Below are 24,986 nucleotides of genomic sequence, written 5' to 3' on the forward strand. Positions count from 1 at the left end.
ACAAAAATGATCATTTCAACCATGAAAACCAAGCTGTGACTTAATAGAAGCCTACAAAATTGTAATAATGTTAAAAATTCAGTAATTATTACATAAAATATATTTTCAAATTACATGCTATCGTTCCTATTAGTAAAATGATTTACTAACACTTTTTCTTCAGAGGAAAGTCATTAATTCTTATTAAGAAAAGAGACAGGCATTTGGCACAGCAGTCAGGATGCTGCTTGGGACACTTGCATCTCATTAGCAGAGGTTTCTGCTCATGCATATACTGAAAGGCAGAAGGTGATGGTTCAAGTACGTGGGTCCTTGCTACCCATGTGGGAGACCCAGTAAGAGCTGGGGCTTCTGGCAATGGCTTAGTCCAGCCCCAGCAGTTGCAGCCTTTTGAAAGTGAGCCAGCAAATGGAAGATCTCTATGTCTGTCTGTCTCTGTCTCTGCTTTTCAAAAAAAATGAAACTTCTTTTTTTTTTTAAAAAAAAGGCATCATTAGTGGGCTGGTATTGTAGAGTAACAGGATATGCCACCACCTGTGACACCAGCGTCCCATATGGACAATGGTTTGAGTCCTGGCTGCTCCACTTCCAATCCAGTTACCTGCTAATGCACCTAGAAAAGCAGCACAAGATAGCCCAAGTGTTTAGGCCCCTACACCCATGATGGGAGACACATGGTCCAGCCTTAACTATTGCAGCCATCTGGGGAGTGAACCAGCGGATGGAAGACTCCTATCTCTCCCTCTCTCTGTAACCCTGGCTTTCAAATAAATGAAATAAGTCTTTTTAAAAAAGATATCATTAGGCTCACTTTCTTTCAATTAAGATGCCCTTGATTCCATAAGGTCACTATAGTGATAATAAAATTATAATTAGTAATATCAATGAGAAAGTAATTTGCAAAAGTTAGTTATTTTAAAAGGGGATACTCAATATAAATGCTAGGAAGCATATGTGTGATGGAAAAACAATATAGCATTAGAATCAGATCAATTTGTGTTTAAATCTTGTAACATTAAAAATTGCTTAGATATTTATTTTCCTCACCTTTTTACTTAGAGCCCAAACAAAACAACTTATATTTTGTTAGCTTCTTTTTGCAAATCTTTAGTTTTTTTTTTTTTAAATTCAGGAGTGGAAAAAATTATAATTTCTTTCCTAAAACACTAATGAGATACATAGGGTTAAAAATAACAAGTGAAAATCATATTCAGATTTTCAATATAAACTAAAAATACATCTCATTAAACAAGTATGCTTCAAAACATCATCAAACTGTACTATCAAAATCCTATTGATAGGTAACAGAGAACTATTAACATATTAAGGGATTTTGGTTGTTCTTTTTAAAAATTTTTCACTTATTTATTTGAAAGGCATAGAGAAAGGCACACACAGAGATCTCCCATTAGCTGATTCACTCCCTAAATGCCCGCAACAACTCGAGCTAAGCCAGGCCAGGCGGAAGCTGGGAGTGAGGAACTCAGTCTGGGTGGTAGGGGATCCACCTACTTTAGCCATCACTACTGTTTCCCAGGGTATGGAAGCTCAAACTGAGAAGGGAGGCAAGAACTGAACTCAGGGATTCCCAAGCTACATCTTAACTACTGCAAAAAACATCACCTTGGGCTCATGGTTGTTCTTAGGTAATCACTAGAGTGTATTACCAGCATTCCCATTCCTATCAAAGGAATCTAGGGTCTCTTACGTAATATGATGATCAAAACCCCAGATAAGACACTCGTGTCCCAGGTTTGAGTCCCAGTTTCTTGCTGATGCAAACTCTGGGAGTCAGCCGCGATGACTGAATTAATTGGGTTCCTGCCAATCATGTTGGAGGCCAGGACTTGGCTCCTGGCTTTGTGCCCCACCTTCACCCCTGCTACTGCAGGTATTTGGAGATAGACCAGCAGATGACAGCTCTCTCTTTTTCAAATAATTAAAAAACAAACAAACAAACAAACAAAAAACCGGAATCAAAGCACTCTAAAGAAGGGTTAGGCAAACAATAGTCTTTGGGCCAAATCCAGCCAACATCATGTTTTAGTAAATAAAATTTTACTGGAACACAGACTAATTATTTACATATTATCTTCAAATGCTTTCATGGAAACAAGGCGAACGGAGTAACTGCAACCACATGGCCCGCAATTATTTACTACCTGGCTCTGTAGAGAAAAGGTTTGCTGTCTTCTGCTCCAAAGTACTGCTACTCAAAGTTCTGCTTTGCATATCTGAACTGTCTGTTCCTGACTGGGGCCAAGATAAGGAGAAAGTATGAGAATGTAAACCAACTATGTTAACAAGTAAGCAGGGTCTTCAAAAGCTTCATGGAAAATGTGTATTATGAAAACACATATTTCAAAAATATCTGCATCAAAATAAACCTAGTTTTTCATTGCATTTTTCCAGGAACTTTTTGGAGTACCCTCCTATAATACTATTTTAACTACTTTTTTTTCCCATTGCCAGACTTTCTCAATGAAAGACATATAGTCTGGGTTAAGTTCCTTTTCTTGTAGTGGATAGGGACAGTTCACTAATCAGCAACTTTCACGCCACTACTCTAAAGGCATATGGGGAAAATAAATAAATAAATAAATAAATAAATAAATGTATATGGGGACAGGGTATAGGAACTATTAAACCTCAAAAGGGATTATGGCGTCACTAATGTTCTGGAGTTCTGCAGCAAAAGGTGATGGGCTTAGCAGCAAAATGAATGGGACTCAGAAATTGGTCCTTCCATTGGCTTTTTTTTTTCTACTCTGCTCTTTTAAGGTTTTTATTATTCCAAAAATTTTCACTGCTACAGATTTATGCTTCAAAAAGGTGAAGAACAACAACTCTGTCTTTTCTTGAGAGCAGGAAAAATGAAAATATTTGCCTTCCTGAAAATAATTCAACAATATATATTGCTTATTTGCCACTCTAAATTGTTGAGTAGTTGGAAAATCGAATTAAACTGTATGTCTCTTGAAGTGCAAGTAAAAGCAAACCTATCCTCTTTATTAGCAATATTACTATAGCTTTAATCCTATTTTTAACTAAATCATATACATATAGATATATCAGTTAAAAAATACAGAATGAACTCCTACCATTATCTTTAACATGAAATTTCTTTGAACAGTATATAATTTCTAAAGGCACCAAAGGTAATCTGAATCAAGCAGTGATCTGAAAAATAAAATTATTCAGGGACAAATTTTTATTGCAAATATTTACTCAAAAACTACTATATACAGCAGAATTTTAATAGCCATTTAAAACATGTAACATTCAGTGAAAACAGAATCTAGGAATTCAAAGCACATTTTAAGAAGTTAAAATGTAGCATTTTAAATAAAAGTTTATTAGTACTTCAGAGCAAACTACTGTTCTTCATATTATTTCTATATCTATTATTTTCTAGATGATAAAAAAAATCGAAAAATCAATGTAACAGCCGTCTTATGAACAAATAGGCTCAATTCCCAAAACCAATTTTTACATCACTGCGTTAGGTCCCATTTGAAGTTATTATTTTACAATTAAAGAAAAGTCAATTAAAAACATGGCTGAATACATGCCCAGACATGTTTTCAGTTTACTGCTTTACAATATCTACATTATACCAGACTTTGGTTTGGCTTCCAGACCTTTTTTATGGGCCTATTTCTAAAAATCATTAAAACAATATTAAAAGCATAATAGCTACAGGAGTTTCAACAATGAGTTTCTACTTTATACAACTAGTACATCAAGAGATTTCTGCACAGCTTACACACTGACAAAAAGCACAAATATAAATTTATATTTTAATAATTTCACTTTCACTGAAAGTTTAATTAAAGGTAAGCTTACAGCCTGGCAGGCTAACACTTGTATGGAGGTACACAGATTCAAATATTCTTTTTACATGCTTCTGACAGACTGGAATGTTATATTAAATTAAAAATTAAATTTATTTTCATTCAAATTCTCATCTGGTCAATTTAGCACTCAAAGCATGCTCTGTTTACCAGCATCATGTTCAAAACAAAGCCTTCATTAACAATGCCAATCAGCCATTATTTTTATATTTATTATTTCCCCAATGATGCATGGTCTCCAAGTCTCTTCCTTTAACTGAAAAGGATATATAGGTAGTAATAATTTTTAGCTTAGGTCTAAGAAAATTTGAAGCTTTCCACTGCAAACCTAACCTTCATTAACATACTTTTCGTCTTTAGAAACTTGGAAGGCCATACTAATCAAGGAATTATTGGTGGGCTGACTTATTTAATAACTTAGGTTGAACAGACAGGTAAAGTGTATAAATGACCTCCTTCACATTTTTCTATTTCTGATCTCTACAACAGCACCACTGAGCTCACCTGATAGCACTGTTGCAAATGCTCTTGCCGCTGGTACACTAAAACTTAGAAAGACTAATTTCAACTTCTTTCTTTGTCATCTGCCAGGTCTACTGTCGTCTCTGTCATGCCAGGACTATTTCCTCCAGGAATGTCATCTGTTTCAGACACTATTTCATCAGTGTTGGCTGAAGGATCACCATTACCTTTCTGAAGAATCTCTGTGGCTTCAAACTCAAGTACCTCTGAAGGAGTCAAAGGTTCCAAATGAACACTGCCTTGCTCACTAACATCAGAACTAACAGATTTAGGTTCATCTCGCTTTCTCAAAAACAGATCTATGCTAACATCACCTGATGTCAACCGCAAATCCTTAATATTCTTTGAAGAACACTTAGCTTTACTGGAGCTAAGATCTTCCATCTGGTCACATGAAACAGTGTTTTCTGGATCTTTGCACTTCTTTAATTCTGTTTCCTGACAAACATGTTGTGCTTGTTTTTCCTTTCCCACTTCATCTGTATTGATATTTGAGTCATAACTGAAGACCGTCTCTGAGCCAAGTTCCTGGCCTGTAAGGCGGCTATCATTCTCCTTATCTGAAATCGCTGGGCTTTCTGCACTTTTTGTTGCTGATAGACCTTCAAATAAATCTGCATTGCATTCATTTTTGTCTTCCGAAGAAGCTTTCTCATGTTTTCTGAAGAAAGAAACCATTTATTAGCTATTTATTAAAAAGCAAATATCTGAGCACCATAAAAATAGACATTCTTTAAAAACTGAAAAAAAGTCAAGGCATATTTGCCCACTAAAAAGGAAAATGAACCAAAGGTCCCACCCCATGCCATGCCATTACAATTTAGGAGGAGCTCACGTTCTTAGGTAAAGCTGTATGAAACTGTGGAATCACATCTAGCAACTGGTTCTAGACCTGCGCATCAGTATTTTCATCTATTTCATATCTTTGTCTGCTTTTAGTTACAACTTAAGCATTCTTATTAATCTATAGGAGTACCTAAAACTAGGAATATGTTTGGAAAACATCTATTTTTCTTTTACAATTTATTTATCATATTATGCTTAGAATATCTTCTTATAAAAAATTAGATAAGCACTCACAAATATTTCCCTAATTTTTAAAAGCCTAATTTTTAAAAGGTAAATATATACCTGAAAATATGAAGATACACAGAATACATATGTATACATGTGTTTACATATATATAAAGATACACATATACTATGTATATATATATACCTCTATATATTTCTATATGTTTACTCTGACCAGTTTTAACAGAAACTATTTAGTGAATCATAACAATCTAACAATCATGTTAGAAACAGATTTCTAAGAAATTTTAGCCCTTTATATAATCTATAGATACTTATTTATCAAGATAAATTTCATGATTATTATATATACCTATTTCTTACATTTAATCTACCCAGAATGTAGACTTTTCCCCAATGAACTGCACAAATATCCTGGTCACATTCTGAAATGGTCATTATTATTAAATTATTTTATGTATAATGCTGTTTTTCTGCTATTTATTTTGTTTTCTTGATCTGTCCTTAGACTATTTGTAGACCAGGAATACCAAGAACACTGCATAGTCTTAACAACAATAAATTAACATTATACTTTACTATCTAGTAGAACAAATTACCTTCATTCTATGATTCTTCTACATAAATTTAATAATTTAAAAATGTATGGGGCTGGCGCTGTGGCTCAGCAGGTTAAAGCCACAGCCTGCAGCCCCGGCATACCATATTGGCTTTGATTCGAGGAGTCTACTCTAATTCTAATCTAGCTCCCTGCTAATGTGCCTGGGAAAGCAGCAGAGGGGTGGACCAAGTGCTTGGATCCCTGCCCCCACATGCCAGAATCAGAAAAAGTTCTTGGCTCCTGGCTTCGGCCTGGCCCAGTCCTGGCCACTACAGCCATTTAAGGAATGAACCAGCTGGTGGAAGACCTCTCTCTCTCTCTCTCTCTCTCTTGCTCTTGCTCTCACTCTCGCTCTCTCTCTCTCTCGCTCTCTCTCTCTCTCTCCATTCCTTTCTCTGTCTTTGTAACTTTGTAACTCTAAAATAAATCTAAAAAAAAAAAAAATTAGGGGCCCGCGTAGAAGTACAGCAGGTTAAACTATGGCCTGTGATGCCAGCATATCACTGAGCACTGATTCAAATCCCAGCTGCTCCATTTCCAATCCAGCTCCTGGCTAATGCTCCTGGAAAAGCAGCCAAAGACGGCCCAAGTGCTTGGGCCCCTACACCCATGTGGGAGATTCTGTATGGGGTTCCAGGCTACCAGCTCAAAACTGGCCTGGCCCAGCCTTGGCTGCTGTGGACATTTAGAAAGTGAACTAGCAGACAGAAGTGCTCTCTTGCTCGCTCTCTCTCTCCCTCTCTGTGTAACTCTTCCTTTCAAATAAATAAATAATTCTTTAAAAAAAGTATCCTATAAAATGTTTAAACTCTACATGTTTAAAAGGTTCAAAAGCCAAAAATCTGCAGTATATTTCAACTGAATTAAAAATTTTTAAATTTTAATTGAAAGTCATTACTAAAAGCAATGCCAGATATAAAGATTGACATAGTCCTTTGCCAATTAGCTGGAAATAATGTACCCTGTGTTATTTTATAAAAATTTTTCCTTACCTTTCTGAACGTGATGTTTCTGTCTCTCCTTCAGTCACAGGTTTTGCAACTTCCTGAAATGATTAATTATACTTTTATTTTACATGGTTAAGCCAAGAGAAAACTATTATTATTCTATATTATTAAGTAAAAGAAACTTAAGTATACAAATATACCAAAGAAACAAAAACCTATTTTTTAATTTAAAAGTATGCACTAGAATAATTCTCATAATTAAAAGTAGGATTAAAAATAATTTTTAATGTATAAGAATTCCAGTGTATGAAAAATTTTTTAAATTAAAGCCAACAAGCAATTAACTAGTTATATCAATACCCACTTTCCTAGCCTTTCTTTCAAATGTAGGCTGTAATTACAATTACTTACATAGAAAACTAATAAAACACAACTTGAATAAGAAGATATAGCCACAGTACTTCATATAAACATATCAAGTACTGACACTTAGTTATAACATTTCTAAAATTTTGATTTCATTTTCAGAGCTATGATCACCCTTCCAGTGTCAAGGCAACAAGATGAAACAATAAACAAATCTAAGAAATATTTTGCTTATTTAAAATGTTTTATAGAAAGGAAAGAATGTTGTAAAACCTCAGTATGTCAGAGGTTAGACTAACATTTTATAAAAAACTACCAGTTGGGTACATATAAGATATATTAAGAACTTATCTCATATTTATAAATTGACATATAAAATATATAGATTCACCATTTCATCTTCATATTACATATTATCAGTGCCATTTTTACAAATGAGAAGTCAGTTAAACTGAGAACCCAAGGAAAATCTACAGTAAGCAATAAAGATTCAAATCAAATTCTACCACTTGAGTAGGTTGACTAAATCCTGTGAAATTGGTAATTGTGCACTATTCACATACATTTATCTCCTTACCCTCTCACAACTCTGCTAAAATGAGAGTAAAGAAATAAAAGATTTTCACTCTTAAAGATCAAGAAAACATCAGTATGTAATAACTGTGAAAGAGGCTAGAGAAGTGGTAACTGACTTAGCAGTATGAAGGAAATCACAACAGATGGTCCGCAGCAGAGTGCCTAAGAGTGCATGGCAAGGAGAAAAGACTCAATCTGACCAAAAAAGCTAAGACACCTGGTATTACAGGAACTCAGTACAATAGCTAGTACAAATGAAGCGCAGGGCTTACTGGGAAAGCTAAATGCTCCTCCTCCCAGCTCTAGTAACAGGTACCTAGCTCTCTCCTTACCTCAGAGGTTAAAGGCTAACTCTGTGAACTAGAGACAGTTTAGGTTTGTGAACACCAGGAACAGCAAAAAGCGCACATGTACTAAGAGAAAACAGATTTAGTAAGAGTCCATCTACTGAGTAGAAGAGGGACCCACAGTCCCTCTCCCTGCATGGCTCCCAAAATTCCAGAAGCCAGGGAACTTAACTCCTCAATTTACCACTCCAGCTAGAATTTAGAAGACCTCCCTTTGGTGATAATTATCAGGCCCAAAAGAGATTTCCCATAATAATTTTGAGAGTATCCTCCTCAACAAAGAATTAACTAAGCACCTGATTTTCCTGCACTGAAGTGTGAACAATTCCCATGCTGACTATGGATCTACAGATCACCTTCACGTTGTAATTCATGTCAGCACAATAAACTTTTAAAAGGTCAATTTGGCAAGGGCCAGCACTGTGGCATAGCAGGTAACGCTGCTGCCTGCAGGGCCAGAATCCCATGTGGGCGCCAGTTCGAGTCCTGGCTGCTCCACTCCTGACCCAGTTCTCTGATGTGGCCTGGGAAGGCAGTGAAGGATAGCCCAAGTCCTTGGGCCCTGGTACCCACGTGGAAGATCTGGAGGAGGCTCCTGGCTCCGGATCGGCCCAGCTCCAGCCTTTGCAGCCATCTGGGGAGTGGACCAGTGGGTTGGAAGGCCTCTCTCTCTTTCTCTCTACCTCTGGCTCTCTGTAGCTCTGCCTTTCAAATAAATAAACTTAAAAAAAATTCCTGTCAGTAGTTTTCAAAGCGTCATTCACAGACCCCTGAGGAATCCCAACCACATTAAAGAGGCATGTGAGGTCACAAATCTTGGTACAGATGCAGTGGTAAGTAAAAATGCTGTCACCTTAAGACAAACCAAGGCAGTGGCATCAAACCCCAACTGTACTGCTAATCACTATACTCTTCACCACCAAACACAGGTGGTTTAATTTTAAAACTGCTTGAGAAAATTGTTTTCTAACAGTTTATACTTCAGCTAATCTATAATTCAAGTAAATTTACTTTTAGATACACAAGGAATGAAAAGAGAAAGATCTTCTGAGGATGCTAGTGGAGGGCAGGACTCATCCAAATGACGAGCAAATTGAGAAACAACATCCAACACAAGAGAGAGGCAAAGGAACATCCTGACACAATAAACTGTGCACCAGGCTAGAGGAGCAACTAGTTTAAACAGAAGCAGGGAGTTTGAGAGAAGAGTTCCAGACCCTCCCAACAATTTTTTTTGATGTGCAAACTATGAGAAAAAAAAAAGGTTCCAAAACTATACAAACTGCAGCATTTTTTTTTAACAAAAAGCATTCTGTACACAGAAAACTAAAAAATAAAAATAAAAAAAAGACAAATATTTTCTAGCTCCACAAAGATAAAATGAGGTCTAGGAACAAAAGGAAAACCACAGCACACTTCCTAGTTCAGCACATGTAACAGTCTCAAGTAGTGTGGCGTACTATGCTGGCGTCAGTGCTATTCCGTGCCATCCTGGAACCTGAAGCAAATGAACAAACACACACCCCGTATTCCACGCTATTTCACAAAATTCATGGAAAACGAAATTAAAAGATAAGCTTATTTTGGTGCAAAAATTTATGAAATCTATGCATGGTTTATTCATACTACACATCTTCCACAACATTTTTGAAGAGCTTTTGTCCAAGTTTCTGTGTGTTTTTAAATGTTTTCTACTAGAATATAAAAATACTGAAAAATACAAAAGCACATGAATTGAAACCTGTAACACTAGCTTAAATTTTAGCATTTTATTTCTACCAAATCCAAAATTTAATACCATTTTACTTTCCTGGCTTTAATGGAAGCAAAAACATTAATAATATATTTTTCACATTCTAATCCCTTTTTAAATCTTATTTTCAAATGAGCAAATTGCTATTTTGACAATTTCTCTTGACCAAATGACAATTTACAACATTTTTAAAACATTTTTTTCAGGATGTCACTGTGTCTGGGGTTAAGAATTCTGAATATCAAGTCTAAATCTGTATAACTTTGCATAAAGAAAACACTTAGTAAGTTTTAGAAGATTCAAACAATGATGATTTTATATTACTAATTACTGATATTATATATTGCTTTAAACTATTTTACATGACATTTCTTTAGAACTCAAACTATCTGAATATTTAAAGCCAAATTTGTGGCTGCTTTTTAAACTCAGATATATGAATATTTACAGAAGATAACCTTTCTTCAGTCTAACAATTCTGAATATGTTGATATTTCATTTAATTTTTCATCTTTCTACTTGAAATGAAATTAGAGTATTTAGAATCTAAATTCTGTCTGGATAAGTATTTTTCTCATGATTATCAATATTTTAATCCAGTTATTCATGCGATTTCAAATTTTTATTGATCTTTTAATTTATTTTCAAAGTTGATAAGATTATTCGTATCTTGTTAAATTTTTTTTTTTTTTGACAGGCAGAGTGGACAGTGAGAGAGAGACAGACAGAGAGAAAGGTCTTCCTTTTCTGTTGGTTCACCCCCCAATGGCTGCTGCAGCTAGCACGCTGTGGACAGTACACCGTGCTGAACCAAAGCCAGGAGCCAGGTGCTTCTCCTGGTCTCCCATGTGGGTGCAGGGCCCAAGGACTTGGGCCATCCTCCACTGCACTCCCGGGCCACAGCACAGAGCTGGAGTGGAAGAGGAGCAACCAGGACAGAATCCGGCACCCCGACCGGGACTAGAACCCAGTATGCCGGCGCCGCAGGCAGAGGATTAGTCAAATGAGCCGCAGCGCCGGCCCTCTTGTTAAAGTTTTATATTCACCAAACATACATGCAAAACTACTTTCTCTCACTTGTTTGTAAGCAAAGGGATGGGCTTTTTGATAAGTATGCAACTTTACATGTAGTCATGTGTTTTGATGTAGAACTTTTTATAGTTAGTTCAAAGTATCAACCCAAAGAAATAATTTGCATAGAAATTTATACCAAAATTCTTTTAAATTCAGCATTCTGTTTGCAATTTGATATTGTATCTTTTAATATCTGGTAAACAGCTTTTTTTATTTACTTGAAAGGAAGAGTTACAAAAGAGAGGAAGAGACAGAGATATTTCATCCACTGGTTCACTCCTCAAATGGCCTCAACGGTAGGAGCTGGTCCAATCTGAAGCCAGGAGCTTCTTCTGGGTCTCCCACATGGGCACAGGGGACCAAGCACTTGGGCCATCTTCCCCTGCTTTCCCAGGTGCATTAGCAGGGAGCTGGACTGGAAGTGGAGCTACCAGGACATGAACTGGCACCCATGTGGGATGCCGGGGCTGCAGATGGCAGCCTGTCTATGCCACAGGGCTGGACTACCCCTCCTCCTTTAAATTTTTTAATTTACTTGAAAGGCAGAATTACAGAAAGGGAGAGACAGATAGCGAGAGAGAGATAACAGCTTACATTTGTGTGTAAAGTTGTCTTGACTGTGTTAGGTCTTGATGACCATCAGGTATATACATATCATTTTAACGTCATTTTTAGAATGGAATACCCTACCCCATTTGCTCACTGACTTCTATTCCCAAAATATAGATTCTCTGTACAATGCTAAAACAGAAATCATATTTAAAATTACAGATGAGTTTTTTCATCTTAAGTTATGATTATGAACTAAAGCAAGGTACAACTTTGGCATACTTATTTTAGGGATGAAATACTGGCTTATACATTATGACATATATCAACTATGTTTGACAATGATCAGATTCTTTGCCAAAAGAGTGTTTATGTAAATAGAATCTCCTTCAAATGTACTAATAATTTCATAACCTAGATGATATCCAGGTTTTTAATAAGTTTCTTGATATAATTATCTAGTTATGCCTTGTTTCAGTCAAGTCAGTAAAGCTTTCTCATCATGACATATTTTTAACATAAACTGTGGGGAGCAACTCGGACTAGACTAAGTTACTGGAATTGAGACTTATTCTATGCATCTGCTCTCCCACAATATGGCGCTGGGAGAGGAGTAAACAACTTTTACACAGCTGCCTCCAGTTCGACCAATAATCTGTAGGAGCTGATCCTGCTCCTGATTGGAGGAGGGCAGCATACTCGGCGTGTGGGTAGCAGAGTTGGGATTGGTGGAAGAGGACTATAAAGGAGGAGAGAGACAACATGCACCAGGAACATCTAAGGGGAACATCTGGATAACATCTGAGCAGCCCCCGAGAGAGCCGGCTGGCGGTGTGCCGCTCCCCTGCAGAAGTGGGGAAAGTGGCAGGGGGAGCCGCCCTTCCACGGAGGCGGAAGGGTCGGCAGCCAACCCGGGAAGGACCAGCAGCAAACCCGGGAAGGGCCGAGCAGACAAAAGAACAGCGCAGGGTCCTGTGTCGTTCCTCCACGAAGAGGGGGAGCGACAATAAACATACATAATAATCATTTATTCATGACTAAAGATACATGGCTTATAATCCAAAAGTAAGGAAAATATTTTCCTTTTTATACCAATAGTATTTCACATTTAATATGATTCACCAACTGCATTACAAATTTGCTTTTGACTTTACAGATAAGTAATATACAAATTCATTTTCATGATTAGTGACATGATTAAAATGTCATGTAAGTTGAAGTTGATTTGGAAACATATAAGCATTCAAACTCTCAATAATTTCTTTTGTAAAAAATTATTTATTTGTTTATTTGAAAGAGTTACAGACAGAGGAACTAAAAAAGAGAGATCTTCCATCTGCTGGTTCAGTCTCTAGATGGCCAAAACAGCCACAGCTGAGCCAGGCCAAAACCAAAAGCCAGGAGCTTCATCTGGATCTCCCACAGGGTTAACAGAGGTCCAAGTACTTTGGCCATCTTTCACTTCTTTTTCCAGGCTATTAGCAGGTAGCTGGATCTAAGATGGAACAGCCAGGACACGAAATGATACCCACATGGGATACCAGTTTTGCAGACAACGGATTTACCTGCTATGCCACAATGCTGGCCCCTACCAATAATTTCTTTTGATACTATAAGATGTAAATTATTTATGCACAAAAGTACTAACATCAAAAATCACTTGTACATATTTTATCACATCCTATAAAGTATCATCTATTCAACTATCAGTTTGAAAATATTTTCAAAAATACTTCAACTTCCAAATGGTATCATAATGAAACACGAAATTTTAGAGATCACTAATTATTTAAATTCTTTCAATATCTACAGTATTTCTTTCAGTTGTAGTATTGTTAAAAAGTATGAATGGAAAACAAGATGGCGGCAAGAATTCTTAGGTACAAATGAGCCAGCCATGATGAATCAATTCACCAGTGGGACTTACTTCATCTTTTGAAAATCTTTACCCATCATGTGAAACAGATTATCTAAAATCTAAATCTTATCCTCGGATAGGCCCTTACTCTACTAAAATCAGCTTTTATTTTTATCAGAAATAGGCATCCATGATGGAAGACTATTAAAATTTATTTCAAGTGGCATCTTATTTTCTTACTCATACTTCCATTCTGGTTTTAGGAATTTCTACCTTATACCCTATATAAAATCAACTCAAAATGGATCCAAAGTGAGGCCTTACTTGCCTCACCTTAATGTTAGTTAAGGGAGGCTGGTGCAGTGGCACAGTGGTTTAAGCCACTGTCCACAGTGACAGCATCCCAAGGGGCACCAGTGGGAGTCCCAGCTGCTCTGCTTCTGATCCAGCTCCCTACTAATGCACCTGGGAAAGCAGTGGAGGATTGCCCAGGTCCTTGGGGCCCCTGCACCTATGTGGGAGATCTGGAAGAAGCTCCTGGCTTCAGCCAGGCTCAGCCCCTGCTGTTGTAGCCATTTGGGGAGTGAACCAGTATATGAAAGATCTGGCTGTCTCTTCTCTCTCTCTGTCTCTGTCTCTGTCTGTCTCTCTTTCAACTAAAAAAATAAATATTTAAAAAAAAATCTGCTTCTGGTTAAAGGCCAGACCAAATAAGGGCAGTGGTCTAGAGAAGTAAATTCCTAATTATCTTAACAAAAAGGCATAGTGTAAAAAATGACAATCAAGAAAATACTGTAACTTAGAAATATGGACATAGATCCTAGAAAAAATAGCTGGAAGAGTTGAAAAAGGCTGCCTAAGTGCTGGCACTGTGGCATAGCAGGTAAAGCTGCTGCCTGCAGTGTCTGCATATGATAGGGGGGCTGGTTCAAGTCCCAGCTGCTCCACTTTTGATCCAGCTCTCTGCTATGGGCCTGGGAAAGCAGTAGAAAGTGGCCCAAGTCCTTGGGCCTCTGCAGCCATGTCGGAGACCTGTAGTCAGTTGCAGGCTTCTAGCCTCATATCGACCCAGCTCCCGCCACTGCGGCTATTTGGGGAGTGAACCAGTGGATGGAAGACCTCTTCTCTTTCTCCGCCTCTTCCTCTCTGTAACTCTGCCTTCCAAATAAATAAATAAATAAAACTTAAAAAAGAAAAAGAAAAGCTGCCTCTAAAAGATGAGAAACAATGGGGCAAACCACTGTTTTATAATAAACATGCTACCCTATATTTTAACTTTTAATTTGATTGTTAAAATGATATTACAAAGTCTAAAGCTCTCAAAAAGTTCGGAAAAGTCACAAACCAAAAAGGAAAAAAGCCAAGCAAAAGCAAACATTTTAGAAATTCTTGATGGGGCCCGTCGCTATGGCATGGCAGGCTAAGCCTTCGCCTGAGGCACTGGTTCACCTCCCAGATGCTCTTCCAATCCAGCTCTCTGTTATGTCCTGGAAAAGCAATGGAAGATCTTGGACCCCTGTGCCCATGTGAGAGACCAGGAAGAAGCTCTTGGCTCATGGCTTCAGACTGGCCAGCCTCCAGCAAGATTTTCTCTCTGTCTCTCCCACTCTGTCTGTAACTCTACCTCTCAAATAAATTTAAAAAATGTAAAAAAGTAAAATTCCCGATTAAAAAAAAAGAAATTCTTTATGGATATGCTGCCCCATGCAGCTTTACAAGGACTGGAGACTACAGGTAACTTGCCATTTCGCTAGTGAAATAATAGAGAATCTCTGTTCTGCTTGCTTATGTGTATCTATCAGTTGAGGGAAAAAATACAAAGGAGAGGAGAGGAAAAACTCAAAGTCCCTCTGAAGTGACTTCTATGAATACCCACTGTATCTGATAAGAGTTGGAATAGAAGTTATTTCAATGGGTTACAAATTCTATCATGTCTAATTGTCCTATTAGATTGTGACTACCTTGAAAACAGGAAAATAACTTGGTTAACCTATATTCTCAATACAAAGATTCCTAGAACATGCTATCAAGTGCTCCCTAGCAGCTAAGGTGGGAAGCACGCTACGACAAAGGCATGTCTATCCACCTACCTCCTCTCCCTGACCCCTTATTTAGTTATAATGAAACCACACTAACCATCACATTGGAAGAGAAGAGTCATGCCATACATACAGTTAAAAGGAAACAAAAGTAGTGGAATGTTGCAATAAAGAATATATGCAGGGGTCAGCATTGTAGCATGGCAGGTTAAGCAGAGGCCTGGGATTATAGCTTTTATGGAATTCTATATGAATGCCGGTTTGAGTCCCTCTTGATCTGCTTCAGACCTAGCTCTCTGCTAAAGCACCTGAGAAACCAGAAGACAGACCAAGTACATGGGCCCCTGCGACGTATGTGGGAGACCTGGATGGAGTTCCAGGCTCCTGGCTTCAGACTGTCAGCCCAAACCTGGCCATTGCAGTCATCTGAGGAATGAACCAGTTGGAAAGAAGCTTTCTCGCTCTCTCCTGTTGTCTCTCCCTCTCTCCCTGTAACTTTGCCTTTCATATAAATAAATATATCTTTAAAAAATAATATTTGTGGTAGTAGTCAATCTGGTGAATAAGAAGGAATTAATCTTTAAAGAGAAAATGTAAAACCACAGTTACAACAGGAAAATATTAAGGGGTATGATAATACTGATTTTACTACAATGCACTGGACTAGAATCTCAGAGGTCATATCAAACTGTCATTCATATTATAATTTATACTTCATGGGACTATCTAGACTTACATTGGTGGGAATATCTATGTCATATACATACTTCAAAGAAATACTTGGACCAAGACTGTTTTATGTGGCCTTTCATTCCAAGTGGTTTCCTTTAACTCTGTTTAGGATTGCTGAATTTTTATTAGAAGCATTTTTTTAAATTAAAAAAAAAATCAAACTTAAGAAAATTGGTTTATTACATGAAAAAGCTTGTTTCACTTGACACATATGAAGTAGCAAATATATGATGATTTATTCTACTTAAGTATGAATGTATCTGGAAACAAGACAATGAAAAATGCTGTAAAGTATTAGATTAACAATGTTTCTTCATGTTTATGGTTTTATATATTTGGAAAGAAGAGAAGTAAACCCTGCTATCTAAAGCACAAGGACCAACTGAGGCTTGGAGGATGGAAGAAGAAAACAATCTCTACAAGATGCAGGCACACAAGGCCAGTTTAAGAGTGAGGCTAAACTACACAAAATAGAACATCACCCCACTCCCTGCCACCCACCACTCAGCACACCGCCACTCACCACTAGCAACATCAAGCAACAGCGGTACTGCTGAAAGAGATGTAAGTGTTGAAAGAGACATCTTTGGAGGCTTAGTCTCCTAGGGAAATTCAAAAGTTGAATGTGGAACAAAAACATTGAGAAAAAGTCTCCAGGAAATAATCCCCACCCTATACACAATGAAATACTATATGAACTGACCTTCACAGTACACTGAGGGTAACCACGGCAATGAGAAAACCAAATTCAGGACAACTCCTTACTAGATGAACCAAATCTCATACTAATGACCTAACATATGACATGCCCACCTCCAGCTACATACTATTTACCTCAGTCCTACACAATGTCTGGCTTTCAATCATGTTATACAACAAACAGAAAGGCATGGGGGAAAATCCACTCAGTGGACAAAGCAATCAGCAGAACTAGACTCCAATATGACTCAGATGTTGAAAATATCAGATAGAAAATTTTAAATTACTATGATTAATATGTTAAAACAGGCAATATGTATGACCAGAAGAGGAATTTCAGCAGAAGGTAAGAAACTAAGAATCAAAGTAAATGCCAGAAGAATATTTTAAAAATCACCATGAGAAGGTAAAAAAAAAAGTCTTTGATGTGCCCATCAGCATTCCTGGCATAACTGAAAAATGAATCAGTAAATTTGAAAGTAAGTCAAAACAGAAATTACCTAAGATGAAGCACAAATTAAAAAAAAAAAAAAAAGAAATGGGCATGGGGGCTAGAAACCAAAACAGACCATTTAAGAATAACGACTAACACAAACTGGTTTAACATATGTGAAGTGGGAACCCCAGAAGTAGTAAACAGAGGACAGCTCAGAAAATAACAATTTGGAGAAATGTCAAAAATAATTAAACACACAAAGAAACACATACATAAGCAAATGAACAAATCAGACTTAGATACATGACATAAATCATGACAAACTGATGAAAACTAGGATAAGATACAATCTTGAGGGCAACCAAAGAAAAATGACATATTACATTCAAGTATATAGAAATAAAGCTAAGACTTACAGCAAGGCATCTTGTGAGAAAATATACAAGCCAGGAGACAACAAAATTCTTCATATTGCTTAAATAACAAAACTAAAACAAAAATTGGCGATCTAGAATTCTATACTCACAAAAATCTTTCAAAAATGAAAACAAAAATTTAAAGAAAAAAGGTTTCTACCAGTAGATATACAACATGAGATATATCAAAGGAAGTTCTGAGAGGAAAAGAATATGACAGACAGCAAACATAAAGAAAATAAAGAGTACTGAAAGTAATAAAAATGAAGGTAAATCTAAAAATATTATTTAAGTTTTTAATTGCTCTGAAAGGTAATTGTCTTAAAGCACAAAGTGTTAACACCAGGGGCAGGTGTCATGGTGCAGCAGTTAAAGATGCCACTTGGGATGCCCACAGCCCCTGTCAGGGTGCCTGGGTCCTCTGCTTTTCTGCTTCTGATCAAGCTTCCTGAAAATGTGCCTGCGAGACAGCAGATGATGGTCCAACATGGGAGACCTGGATGGAGTTCACTCCCCAAATGGCTACAACAGCCAGGGCTGGGCCACACTGAAGCCTGGAGCCTGGAACCACAGCCAGGTGTTCCACATGGATGGCAGGGGCCTAAGCACTTAGGTCACCTTCCACTGGTTTACTCCGGCACATTAGCAGGGAGTTGTGTCATAAGTGCAGCATCTGGAACATAAACTGGCACCCAAACGAGATGCTGGGTGCGCAGAGAGCAGGTTAGCATGCTGTGCCATCATACCAGCACCCATGTTATTAGTTACTACTGATGTATACAAATTGAAATGAAAAGTTTAAAACATCACACCAATACTTTCAAATGTATAAACTATTAAGGTATGAAATAAAACAAACTTTACCTTAGACAGAGGTTCTTGTTCCTTAGTAGGAGCTTCATTTTTCAATCTTAAAAATAAAATAAGCACTGAATATTTTATTCTATACTTACAATGATAAAACACAAAAGTTATGATAACTAAAATGTACACATAAACTAATGTATATTTAAACCTTTAATAGTAAATGACCTCTGTAAATATTTTAAGGCAAAAATAAAATGGATTATTCATAAATGTGCTAAGTAGACATGTTTTTCTCTAAAAACAAAAGCATTTAAGAAGCATTCTCTTTGCTAACTTTTAAATTAAAAGACATAATACATTTAATAAAACAGCTCAAAGAATTAAAAAACAGGTTACATGCTTTATAAATATAATGTGCATCACTCTATACTATTATAGCACTTAAAATGTGAGAGAAGATAAATATTTTATTTACTGTGAAATTCAATAATGCTACTTCAATATATATTACAATTAACTTACTCTGGAGGCAGTGAAATCACAGAAATAACCGAAAATTTTAATAAATATAAACTTTTAAAAACCTTCATAAGCATTTTTCAAATGTTAATCATATTTCTTAATTCCTTGATTTCTAAAAATATTACAAATTATTATTAACATTAACAAAGTCATATGCTATGTAGAAAATCTTGTAAAATAATTTAAATTCCAGATCTTCCAAAGGATCCTTGTTTTAAAAAAAAAACGGCTGATGACTACATACTATTTGTTAATACTACACATTAGAGTTATTTTTAATCTGCATAAGTAGGAAGCCTACCTGATCTGAAATGTCATTAATCATGAGTTAAGTGTTTTATAACTTTAGGAAGGCTTAAAAGCTACACTTAAGGGACACTATATTTAAAATAAGCAACAATCATATTGACTAAAATTTCATGGACAAAAATGAAGATATCTAATAGGATAGAAATGTCAATGATCTTATGGTTAGTCAATAAAAAATGGAGTTGGCAAACACCCTCTTTTTTACCCATTCTCTGAGGGCACATTTAAAAATATGAGGAATATAAATGCTAAGTTTACTAGATACTAATAATAGTTAAATGTGTAAAATTATTTATATTTTAGTTGTTACACAAAACTGCAAACAACGTAAGGTATATCATATCCATTTTTACAGAAACACTACACTGGGAGTATACTATAGTAACTTAAAACCAATTTGTTACAATGAAATGAATAAAACTATCACAAAACACTGATAAAATATAAAAATGTCAATAATTTTTTGGGTTACAGATTCAGTAATTGTCTTAAGTACTTACTTGTGAACAATATTCATACAGATGAGACTACATAAAGTATATAATACAGTTTCATTGCTTTCATGAAATGTATCAGAAAATTGGAATAGTTTTAAGAATAACATGTACAATATATAAAGTAGTAACAAAAATGAAAAATTATGTTAAAGAAATAAAAATATCTATGATTCATAAAGTTTTAGAATAAATCTGTCTATTACAACTGATATTTGTTTCTAAGCATTTAATTATTTTAAATTCAGTTTGGAAAACTTGTAAAACAAATTGGTCACAAAGCATTTTAAAAATATCTCATCAAAGATTTCTTTCAGCCATCCTTTAAAAATATTATCAGTAAAACCTTACATCCTTACAAAGGAAATATTACCATGCTAATCATTTCCACATAAGGCTATTGTAACTAATATTTATGCAGCAATGAAAATGAAAGCCATTAAACATGTTTAACTATTATTGCTGGTATTTAAATTGGAGAAAGGGAGCCCTCTTAATGTCTATGCATAAAGGTTGGTGACAGTGAGAACAACAGAAAGTTATTGAAATAACTAGTATAAAGAGGCATATGATACCAATCTTATTGTATTTCCCATACTTTTATTCTCTTCAAGGGACAAAACTGCAATAACCAGCAAAAACTTTTAGAAAAACAAATCTAACAAAAAACTAGAAAAATACATTATCCAATTTGTTATATAAACTCATCCCCTAACATATAAACTAGTATTTTAACTATTAACTTTTAATACAACTAATAATACATCATTTTCTTACCTGTAATTCTTATTCATTAAAGATGCCTGCTGAAATAGTCATCATTTGAGATATTCAAATGCTTTGGCAGAAGACAGTGAAATTTGCTAAGCTCAAAGTTCTGAGCTAATAACCTCCCATTAGGTAATTACATTTGTTGCCTATGAATGTTGCCATGTTTTATAGAAAAATGTAGTGTAGTATTTAGTAAAAAATGAAGATTTCAATGCAAAGAGAACAAAACAACTTACAGGCTAACAATTTCAACATTAGTGATCAGAACTCCAACTAACTTTTCTTTTATGGAAACTTGTCAAATAAGTCCTTTCTGATACATTTCTTTTTTTTTTTTTTTTTTTTTTTTTTTTTTGACAGGCAGAGTGGACAGTGAGAGAGAGAGACAGAGAGAGAAAGGTCTTCCTTTGCCGTTGGATCACCCTCCAATGGCCGCCGCTGCAGCCGGCGCACCGCGCTGATCCGATGGCAGGAGCCAGGATCCAGGTGCTTCTCCTGGTCTCCCATGGGGTGCAGGGCCCAAGCACCTGGGTCATCCTCCACTGCACTCCCTGGCCATAGCAGAGAGCTGGCCTGGAAGAGGGGCAACCGGGACAGAATCCGGCGCCCCAACCGGGACTAGAACCCGGTGTGCCGGCGCCGCAAGGTGGAGGATTAGCCTATTGAGCCACGGCGCCGGCCCCTTTCTGATACATTTCTACAGGAAAATCTTTTCTCTCTAAACTCTAAAATGAAATAAATAGCACTATTTGCATTTTTCTGTAGGTTACATGACCAATACAAAGTTACACATAAAATCAATATTCAGGTTCAATTATACTTGTACATTCTTCTGAAGTTTAATTCATATAATAAACCATGGAACATGAGAAGGAACTGTAAAGAGAAAGATCTTAAGGTTCACTTCAGTTAGGCCACATTCCTACTTTTCAGTAAAATTTAAAAGCCAAAATTTCGATGCTGATTTTAAAAATATAATCTTAAAAGAATGTTTGTACACATATTACAAAAGCTAAAAAGCAGTTGTACAAGCCAGTAGTAAAGTAAACAAGTTCTCAACACCTTCCACTTGAGGGGTAGGGAATCTTTATTCTGTGTAGGGCCATTTGCATATTTGTAACATCATTTGCAGGTCACAAAAATTTATCAACATAAAAACTAGCCTGCTATAAACTGAATTTTGAGTTGCCTTGGCAGGGCCAGACCAAATCATTTCACACAGGTCTTACACGGCCAGGGGGCCAGACATTTCCCACCCCTGTCCCTCAGGATTAAATTTAAGACAGCAATAATCAGGGCCGGCGCCGCGGCTCACTAGGCTAATCCTCCGCCTTGCGGCGCCGGCACACCGGGTTCTAGTCCCGGTCGGGGCGCCGGATTCTGTCCCGGTTGCCCCTCTTCCAGGCCAGCTCTCTGCTGTGGCCAGGGAGTGCAGTGGAGGATGGCCCAGGTGCTTGGGCCCTGCACCCCATGGGAGACCAGGAAAAGCACCTGGCTCCTGGCTCCTGCCATCGGATCAGTGCGGTGCGCCGGCCGCAGCGCGCCGGCCGCGGCGGCCATTGGAGGGTGAACCAACGGCAAAGGAAGACCTTTCTCTCTGTCTCTCTCTCTCACTGTCCACTCTGCCTGTCAAAAAAAAAAAGAAAAAAAAAAAAAAAAAAGACAGCAATAATCAGTCTAAGAAATAGCAGTAAAACATCTAGAAGAAAGTGTTAACAGATTTATGTGTGGGGAGGGTGTCTGAACTAAACAGTCACCACAGACATCAGGTACTGTGCTAAGTGTTTCTTTCCAAATGAAGGTTTTGGGTGATGATAAAACGTTAAAACCAATTGCCCCCGTTATCTAGATGAGAAGAATCTAAGGCCTAAAATACTGAAGTAATAAAGCAATTAGGAACAGAACCAAGTTTAAAGGTGTGGGTTCTATTTCAAATTTCCACTGTACTACCTGCACAGCCAATTATTCTCCTATCAATCAGGCTCCATTATCAGCATGCTGAGAAAAGTGAAAATGTTTAATTTCCCTCTGCCTCCAAACAGTTTCTACCCTGGAACATGCTGAGTATCATCACCAAATTAGTACTACTAACCAATATATGTTATCTTTTGCTCAAACAATCTATTGTCTGTACACATAGAAATAATGCTCTAAGATTGGGAGGCTACATCATCATCCCAATACTACAACTGTGTCAGCTCCTGCACAGACTCCTGTCAGAAGAGGGCCTTCGTGCTGGAACTAACTCCTATTCCATTCTCAGCCAATCATAATCAAGGAAGGAAGTACAAAGGTACTTCAAAAAGTTTGTGGGAAATGGAACTTAAAAATAAATTCATTTCAGTGCAAAAATTTTTTGAAATCCATGCATAGATGTTCACAGAAAGTATATATTATGAAAAAATTATGTGTGGAATTAAAAATATTTTTGCACCAAAATAAAAGCATCTATTAATTCCCCTTTTCCATGAACTTTTTGAACCTCTCTTACAAGTGGTAATTCAGTGCTAGTTATTAGTATGTCATGGGTAGAATCTATGATCAATTTTCCTGGCCAGAATTTGCTTAACAGTGAACAATACAGGCTCCTTTTAACCTCCAAAATCCTTCCACCACTTTATCTTTTGCCATGTCTCCACATTACTTTCAAACACAATACATTAGATATTAATCTTAATTCCTGAGCTACTCTCCTTAAAGCTGGTCTTATTTGCTCTAATACGAAATGATCTACCTATTTCTAAACATATGAATATGATTTTCTAAAAGATAGAGCAGAAAAATACTTCCAGAAAGCAAGAAGACAGAACCAGGTAAAGACAGACAACCATGATGTAAAACAAAATGACTGTGTTTGAAAGTGAAAGGAAAATACAAAACCAAGACCATCACTGGAAGTAGAAAATTTTAAAAACAGAACACAGCTTCTTTGTTGTTTAGTTGACAATATTGAATTATACTCTTTATAATCTATAGGCAATTACCTTCAGGACCCAGGGACTGGAAAAATGGGGTTAAGTTCAGAATCACCAGTAAGCTTGTCCTAAATAAAACACTTTACCAAAGTTTCACTTATGTCTCCTTGTGTTGCCCTTTCTTCCCTGCTTAGCAGGTATCAAAGGCAGAAGTCCAACTGCCAGAAACCACCAGATCTTGATGTAGAGCTTCTACCTACTGATTTGCAGTAACAAACTAGTGTCAAATATTATGTATAGCTTAAAAAGAAAAAATTATTTCACAAGTCCCTAAAGATTTTTGATTTGAAATATTAAAGTCCATAGTAGGAAGAAAGTATCCAGAGGTAAGATCCCCCAAAATCTAATCCCACTCACATTTCAGAAGTTTACAGAAGGAAACAAACTCAACATGAGCTCACAGATTAGATCAGTTGGCTTTTTTTTTTCTTGTTAAATATATGAAGACATCCTGACTATTAAGAATCCTTAAGACTTGATAAACTGGATTGTGACCACAGCCAATAATTCCTCCCAGTGAGTTCAAAATTTCACAGGAAAATGATGAAACGACCCCTTACATAATCTTCAATGGTCATAAAAGAGTAAATAATTTAAGAGAAATAATATTTTAACATGTAACACAGAAAAGGTTGCCATTATTGTTCAACAAAAGCTTACTGCTTGCAAATATTAATGACATTGCTTTTACTGAGAGTGATGATATGATACAGTATTATTTAGCTTTAGAAATAGCTTCAGATTCTCTTTTGGTACAGCATTTCACAAAAATTACACAATGCAATATCTACACGGTGTGAAAGTGTTTTAACTAATTATGAAGTCAACTGACTGTGTGGCCCTGGGAATGTGACTCTTCTGCCATTATCTTGGTGGCATGAACCATGTCTTATTTATGTTTCCATTTCTAAAACCTGACATTGTCTTGTACATAGGTCCATTATCAATATTCAATGTCAATGATTATGTGGAAGGGTTACCTATAGCACACTGTCAAAGAGCCATTTAGTTACTATTGATGCTATATATAAAATGGAGAATCTTAGCCATTCTTAAATAAGATGGAGGTACTTTAAAAAGTCTCAAGGATATTCAGTTTTCTATTTTCATTTCACTTCAGTACTCTTTAAATTAGGGGGACTTTAAAAAGTATAATATATATATTTTTATCCATACAACATATTTACATTTCTTTTAACTCTTCAAAGCAAATATTATCTTCAACACCACTTCACAGATGAAGAAACTAAGCTAACTTGTCCATCGTGAGCCATCTGTGTCTTTATCTGTGTTATTTTGAGTCT

General features: G+C 36.5%; 1 protein-coding gene across 15 annotated transcripts in view; it reads right to left on the reverse strand.

Moving 5' to 3' along the window:
* Window positions 1-464: 464 nt before the first annotated feature.
* ZNF280D (zinc finger protein 280D) overlaps window positions 465-24,986 on the reverse strand; it is a 127,577-nt gene continuing 103,055 nt past the window's right edge. For 11 of the 15 annotated variants that reach the window (XR_016218171.1, XR_011380918.2, XM_002717719.6 and 8 more), the window contains 3 exons: window positions 18,669-18,714; window positions 7,005-7,057; window positions 3,194-5,037 (listed from right to left, as the gene is read on the reverse strand). Coding sequence is in view for 9 of the 15 variants with exons in the window: in XM_002717719.6 (XP_002717765.4) it covers window positions 4,419-5,037; window positions 7,005-7,057; window positions 18,669-18,714 (718 nt within the window). In the remaining 6 variants the exon portion in view is untranslated. The other 4 variants (XR_016218169.1, XR_016218170.1, XR_011380917.2 and 1 more) reach the window with 3 other exon arrangements.

This window comes from Oryctolagus cuniculus, chromosome 12, assembly GCF_051225735.1.
Source record: "Oryctolagus cuniculus isolate XC-2025 breed Fujian yellow rabbit chromosome 12, ASM5122573v1, whole genome shotgun sequence".
In the NCBI taxonomy this organism is placed as follows: Eukaryota; Metazoa; Chordata; class Mammalia; order Lagomorpha; family Leporidae; genus Oryctolagus; species Oryctolagus cuniculus.